The 8,132-nt window shown below is 27.3% G+C and overlaps 1 protein-coding gene across 1 annotated transcript; it reads left to right on the forward strand.

Annotated features, from left to right (window-relative positions):
- Positions 1-672: 672 nt before the first annotated feature.
- LOC105619861 lies at positions 673-4,124 on the forward strand. The gene is made up of 6 exons (XM_012201379.1): positions 673-778; positions 2,168-2,219; positions 2,436-3,617; positions 3,694-3,793; positions 3,913-4,012; positions 4,072-4,124. Exons 1-6 carry the CDS (start codon positions 673-675, stop codon positions 4,122-4,124), a joined length of 1,593 nt encoding a protein of 530 aa, XP_012056769.1.
- The last annotated feature ends 4,008 nt before the right edge of the window (positions 4,125-8,132 follow it).

Below are 8,132 nucleotides of genomic sequence, written 5' to 3' on the forward strand. Positions count from 1 at the left end.
GTAATATATATATATATATATATATATATATATGAATATACATATACCTTCGTGAATTCTTATTGTGTTATTTTTCAATTGATCAGAGTATGAATATTTTTATTGCTCTCAGATATATTTCTACTTTTTTTCTGTAAAATTTCAAAAATTATTCGGAATTATATCTATGGCACCCACGATTAGACGGTCCTGAACTTCTGAGTTTGTATTTGTACAATTAGCAACCGAAAGGTTGTAACACTTTTTTAAATGAGTCAGAATGCAACCTGCTCGAATGATTATTACTTATAGATCCATAAGAAAGAAGTAGGCTGTATTCCGAAACTGATTTAAAAAAATGATTGCAATCTTTTAATTGCTGACTGTACATGATGACTGTACATCTGATACATGTCATCATATACATACATACGTACATACATACGTACATACATACGTAACAGTAAACTGTTATGGCGGCGTGGGTTGGAATGTGTCGAAACGTTGATGATCGTACAAATAAATATTAAAGATTGTATAACTAATCAGTAAAAATACATTGTGAAGACAGATCGCGTTTATGCACTTACGATTTTTTGAGAACAATTTAAGCAGGTATTCATTGAAAAAACAGGGAAGATACATCAGATACACGTGTTGCTTCGAAAAGTTCGAAGTGTACTCCAAACAATAATGTCAATAATTCTGCAGTTTAATTGTTTGACGCAGAACGAGACTGCGAGAAAAGCAATGGAGAGCTACGTTGAAATCTTGCAAAAAGCATTTGAACATTATCAAAGTAGGTATATATTCTTACTGTCATTTATATCTAATTAATATTCTTTTTCTATTAAATATTAAAGGAATGTTAAAATATTTGAAAAATAACATTTATTATATTTACTCACATTTTACTCACATACTTCATACTGAACTTATATATTTTTAGAATCGTAGAATTGATCAATTTAGAGTTATAAATACTTTGGAAAACTTTCATATAGAAATACTCAAGTAAGATCGAGATTGGTCATTTAGTCAGCTTCTGATTGGTCTGCCATGTTCGGATAGTGCTTAAGATAGAATGAGATAAACATATAAATCATAAAAAATATATATATATATATATATATAAAGTGCGTCGGAGAGATGTTATTAGCGCTTTTTGTGTCGTTCTATTTTTGTTTTACGTCTAATTAATGATGAAGATAGAATGACAAAATTAATAGCATTAATAGCGTCTCAATTGATCGCACCTATGAGATACATGAATATAACATTCTTATGCATTATCTATTAACTATCTCATACCTTATTTTTATGGCGTTAAAGAGAGAGAAAGCGCTAAGATGCTGAATGCAACAAGTGCAAGCAACGTGAACAAATCCAGTATCTTCGCTTTCTTTCTTTTCAATGCTTGAATATACATTTATCTCTTTTTAAGTGCAAAAATTTTTAGGGATTTTAAGCTGTGTGAATACATTACGAATCATATGAGGTCTATTCGCTTTTGCACTTTTTACACTCGGCATCTTCGCTTTCTCTTTTCAAAGAGAAACCACCAAATATATATCTATCTCATTTTAAGTGCAAAAATATTTGAGGATTTTATGTGTGAACAGATCTATGAAACACGCGAAAATATTAAATTTGATTTATGTTGCTATCTACAGTCAATAGGTCTGTTCGCGTTGCATGAAATCCTCAAATATTTTTGCATTTAAATGAGATGGATACATATTTTGTCTTGAAAAGAGACAAAACGAAGATGTCGAGTGCCAAAAGTGTAAGCAACGCGAACAGATCTAATGCCCGTATTCATAGTCAAACTTTATACTTAAGGTTTCCTTAAATTTATTTGCTTAGTAGCCAATGAAATAATTCGTAGAGTATCTGAAGATAAACTTAAAGAAACCTTAAATATAAGGCCTGACTATGAATACGAGTATAATTATCTGAATCTTGTAACAAATGCTGCTAGTAAATTTTCAAACGACTATCCAAAATTTACTAGATCACTAAACATTGGAAAACGCGCCAAAATTTAAACATTATGATATGCTTTTTGAAAACAATTTTCTAAATTAATTCTTAATTCATACCGGTAGCTAAATATTTAAAAGCTATTTATATACTGAATTGTTTATATAAGCGATTTGTATAATTGTTGTAATATTTTGTTTTACAGATTTGTGGGAAGATTATATAAAGTTACAGGAAAAGTATAAACAGTGTAATGCGTGAGTTTATAATTATTGTTTATTTATATAATTCACATTTATATAATTTAGATTCTAAGTCAAAATTTAAATTATTTATAACTTATATATAATACATAACTTAATAAATTCTAATAATATTTTACCAGTGTGTAATAAAAGTATGTGCATGTATTGTGTAGCATATACATATATCATATATTGTATAATATACATATAAACATATTATTATTTTAGATTGCATTCTTCATCTCAAGTGACGATTGATACAAAAATAAAAAATGAAGTAACTTCGCAACAATCGAATAATGCTGATGAGCAAGAAAATAGTAGTACTCCATCTTGTATTCCATTATTGAGATTAGTTACAAATTCGATTGATTTTAATTCCGATACAGAACCTAGTCTGTCAGATAAAAGTGAATTTTTGCACAAAGATACCAACGAAAATAATCGGCCAGAAAGTCCAATATTCTCTAAAATACGTTCAAAAACTGGCGCTAAATCTGTAAAGAAATTGCGTTTATCTAAAATGTTATGCAGTGACTCAACTTCAGATATGAAGACACATCATGGTGAAAAAGTTTCTTCAAAGTATAATCACAAATTAGAAATTAGTACAACACATCATGTGGAAACCACATTTTTACCAGATGGAAAGAGATTGAAGCAATCTCGACTTGCATTTCATCCAGTCAAAAATAACGAAAATACAATATTAGCCTCAAATGTAGATAAACATAAACCAGTTAATAGATTGTATAATGTCGAACAGAATTTTACTGAAGAAATTTCTATAGTAAAAGATGCTGAAGAAATTTCTACTGAAAATGCAAGTATTACTGCAAGTACTAAAAAAGATGCTACAAATAATAGTATTGACATTTCTGAAGATGTGATAGAGGTCAGTCCTACACAGAAAAATATTACATCTAAAGTCAAGCGCCGTTTAAAATTGAAGAGAAAAAATCCTGCAAGAAGTATAATAAAAAATTCTCCGAATAAAAATAAATATCTTAATCATAGACCTGATCCTAGTGTTCCAGAGACAATTAATGTAGATTTTGGGTTATGTCCTTCGCCGAAATATACTTCTACACAAATAGATAATGATAAATCCTTAACAAATACAGTTAATACAGTTAAGACATTGAAAGATAAAGTTAGCACAAATTATCTTTCACCAATAAAAATGGATAATAAAACCAATGTTCAAATAAAACATTCTATTGAAACTCAAAAGGAAGATTTATTATTAATACAGAATTTTAATAACATAAAAGACTTTGCCTACGAAGATGAATTTTTTGATCTGCCAGTAGCTGCAAAGAAAAATAACATTGCTAATTTAAAGGATGAAACAGATGATTCAGAAAACAAGCCACCTGAAAAAAAAATGTTATTGAATAAATTTAAGGTGTAGGTATTAGTTAGTAATAATTGTGTTAATGTAAGTTGCTCTTATATATGTATCTAATGAAAATATTATTTACAGATTCCCAAAAAGAAAGGCAGATGTTCCAGAACAGCGCAATATGCAATGTAAAGCTGATAGAGAAAAATTAAATGGTTTTGATTGCTGGGAATGCAGAAAAGTAATGTACAATATTAATATGTAATAATTATATAAAATAATTACATAAAATGTATATTAGTACAAAAAGCTTTTAATATTTTTTCTGTAGAAAAATAATTCATATTATTTGATTTTCAGTATTATCAGAATTTATCACTGTCAAAAGAAGAATTAAAAAAACGATTGAACCAATGCTCACGACATCGACACAAGTACGAAAGGCCAAATACACCAGAAGGTATAAAATTTTATTTCCTTGCATTTTTTATTACATATGATAAAATATAATTTTTTAAGGTTTTTGGGATCCAGAGTTTCCTGAGACGTTGTCATGCACTTATCGACAATAAGAAAATTGAAGTATGTCTTGTCATTTAAATCTAATTCTCAAGGTTTTAATATGATTTGAGGTAAAATTTATTATAATAATGTAGCTTGTACAAGTTTTCATTATCTTCTCATTTTAAGTTAATTGGATTTGTTATGATTATTTCTATTCTATATGTGCTACACACGCATTCGAATAAAAAAAAAACTATGAGATATTGCAACTTGTCATTGATGCAATTAATCAATTCCAACTAATCATTGATTAAAGTTAATTGGAGTTGGTCGAAGTGGCCCTATAAAAGATTAATGATTCCAGAATAGAATTTCGTTTACATATTCATTGTATATAATTATATATCCTAAACATTAATAATCGATAAATATAAAAAAATATCACAATTCTATTTTTTAAAATAAAAATTTTAATATAAAAATAAATATTAAATATATAAAATGTTTACAATTAAATATAATGTACTTGTTAAAATATGAACGAAAGGAAATATATAAGCATATTCATGGCTTGAACATAGATCGATTTATTATTTTACAACATATATATATAGTATTATATATTGGATAACATAGTATAGATTTATATAATTATCATTTATATATATATATAAGTCATCCCTTTACATAAAAATATAGAATTTGTTTTGTGAGTCAGTCGGTGCTAAAGAAGGCTAATCAAACTCAGTTGCGGTGACCAAGCGAAGTTTGACACAGTTTTAAGGTACATTAGTGTTCCTGCTTTTCAAAATCCCTTCTAAAATAATATTTGCATCATGTAACGCTGTTAAACAATTAATTATAGGCTCGCGAAACATTAATTCTTAAACTTATCACTGATTTTATCTAATACCAATTTCGACATAAAATATATTTAAAAATATATTTAAAATATATTTAAATAACAAATTCTGGTATCTTCCGTTTTCAATATTTTTTCATTTCTAAAAGTTCATATTTCTTGATAAATAAATAGATGTTACAAATATATATATATATATTTGTAGAGAATAAAAGTAAAAAATTTTAATACGAATTTAATCGCCGAACAGTAATAAAATAGTGATATAATTTTAGACATACATTTACGTATGTAAATCTCCATCTCTATCATTTAACATCGTATTCAAGCTATATAATTTCCCAGCAAAATGATCACATGCACACATAATACTTTAAAACATCAAGTCATATTACCGATTTTTCTATAGTAATTCTTGAAAACAAAATGTTGATTCATACATGATTGACTAAATGATTTCATAATACAAATTTACGCGGTTTTTTATCTTTTTTTCTGCAAATTGATATAATATGTTTATGGCTGTCCGATCGATCATTCGCGTACTTAAAATATATAATTCTATAGTATACAATCTCAAATTTGATATATACTTTCACGAATGATCCAATTTGTTTATAAAATAAATATATAGAATATTAATTTTTTATGAAGGAAATAATGAAGTTAATTAGTATGAAGTTAGAAAGTGGCTGTTTCGAAAATGTATACAACTTTATTAATGTAAATTCTTATATTCTGTCATATATACGTATATTTTGGTATCGTGCAATTGACTTAGCTGATTGGTTTACGCTGATTTTAATTATTATTGAATTTGAGATTAAAAAATTCATCTTTTAAAGCTATTTTAAAGCACATTAATCGAAGAGCACGTAGGAGTAATTCAGTGTACATAAATAATGTACACGCAAGAAAATCTTGTTTTTTGCATTATTTAAACAAAAAAATAAGAAAAAGTCTATGAACGAGCAAATAAGATGTACATTTAATAATAACTTTTAATATTCTTGAGGTTTCCACAGTTGCTTTCTGTATAGATTATGCGTTTCCTCCGTATTCAGATCAATTCTTGGAATGCCAATGTTTCGTGAATCTTGCAGTCTATTTCATCAGGGCAAGGAGCAGCCTGATACTGTGCTTGGACACGGAAGAAATCCGCGAAACGCATAATCTTTATAATAACTTTTAATATTACAACAAAAAGAAATGGGATTTTCGGTTTACTTAGCCATTTTCAACCATCATAAAGAATTAATCCATAAATCCGCAAATCTTGGAATAGTATTAAATAATATTAAACACAAATTACACAAGGCACATCGCATCTTTTACAAGCAACTTCTTTCTTATGTTTCTTATGTTTATTACAACAGCCTGAGTGTATGTATGTACAAATCCATGGCTCATTGCCTATGTAATGACAGTTGAACCAAATGTTAAATACAGAATAGGTTGCAAAGCTAAAATGTCAATTGCATATGGATACCCAATATTAAATTGTCATTTTGAGAGAGAGACGTTAATTACATTCGTTAATTTTGAAAAAGTTAAAATTAAAAAAAAATGAGTATGTCTATAATATTCGATTTCTCGTGAACATTTGTGAACATTATGTTAGCGCTTCGAAATGTGATTAATGTTATACAAAATTTGCATTTATATGAATTAATTCTCTGATGATTGAAGAATGGCTAAGTAAGCCAAAACGTTCCACCCCTTTTTGTTGTATTAGTAATATTACAAGTTATTATTAAATATACATCTTGCTCGTTTTTATCTATATAAACTTTTTCTTATCTTTTTATTGTTTAAATAATTATAGTTAAATTGACCGATATGTGATGCATTTCTAATAAAATTTTAAAATAATAGATGATTTTAATATAAATATTTTATAGACTTTCTACGAAAAACAATATATTTTGTTCACGTCAGATAATAAAAATCTCGGTCTGTATTAACACCGCATATTTAATGCTAAATGCAGCCAGTCTAATCGTCAGTCCGTGATTAATAATGAATTGAATAATAATAAAATTCTAGTATTAAATAAATAAAATCTCAAACGTCCGCATTTAAAAATAAATAAATGATAAAAAATCGAGGTGCTAGTTAGACTTGAATCTATTAGTATAAAATCTTCCGTTGTTTCATCGATCGATCGTACAGTGTAATAATCGTTCAGTTGACGATACATTGTGGATGTCTCGAAGAAAACACCTAACGTATCCGTCTGTCATTCTGTTGTCTAGTATTTGATTCTTGAAATAGGCCGCGTTTGAATGAGCGGAAGAGGACGTTACGCGATTAGTATCATATATGATATAATAAAACAGTGCCATCAGTAAAAGAAAAGATTTAAAATGCACCACGTTAATATTTCACTGTCTTAACATATAGAAGTATCGCTCTTATTTTCCCTCTCTTTACATAATGTTCTTAAATTAAAAGTATTAAAAGTGTATTTAACTTAATACTTCTCTTCGATATATATGGCATATATTTCTCATTATAGAAGTTTAAATCGACTATCATTCTTTTCATATTTTGGGGAAATACAATCGGAATACGAAAGAAGCTCGCGATAATTGGTGCACTCTAAAACTAATCACGCGAAGGTGCGAGTCAATTGGGAAGTAACGAGCGTGTAGAAAATTCCAACGAAATTCCAACAACCGATTGATTCACTTTTTACTGCAGTAGGGTACATCGTAGTAAACAGCTAGTAAAAGTATTTAGCTTTTTCATGAAACATCGAAATTAATAGAATAGATACCTTTTATCCTCATCTTCATTGTAATTATTTTAACCTTGAACAGTATAAAATAGCCGACATGTAATTGTATAAAAATTTCTTGTATCCTAGATAACATGCACAAGATATCTAAAAGACATTACGTAGACATAAAATCCTAAAAGACGTCTTTTAAGTATCTTATGCAACATAAATGTTATCTAGAACCTTTCTTGCAATTAAATTTTGAAAAACAGAACTTCAAACATTTCATTGGAAAAAAATAATTTTTTTTAATTTTTCAGAAAATTTGTAAACAAACATGAAAAATAAAAAAATCTGATTTTCTAAATTTATTAGAATTAATAACCCAGGAAAAAATGTTATATATATGGACATATTTTATATATAATTGTATGTAAAATATATCAATTTTAATATATATATATATATATATATATATATATATATATATAT

Source organism: Atta cephalotes (assembly GCF_000143395.1).
Source record: "Atta cephalotes unplaced genomic scaffold scaffold00023, whole genome shotgun sequence".
NCBI lineage: Eukaryota > Metazoa > Arthropoda > Insecta > Hymenoptera > Formicidae > Atta > Atta cephalotes.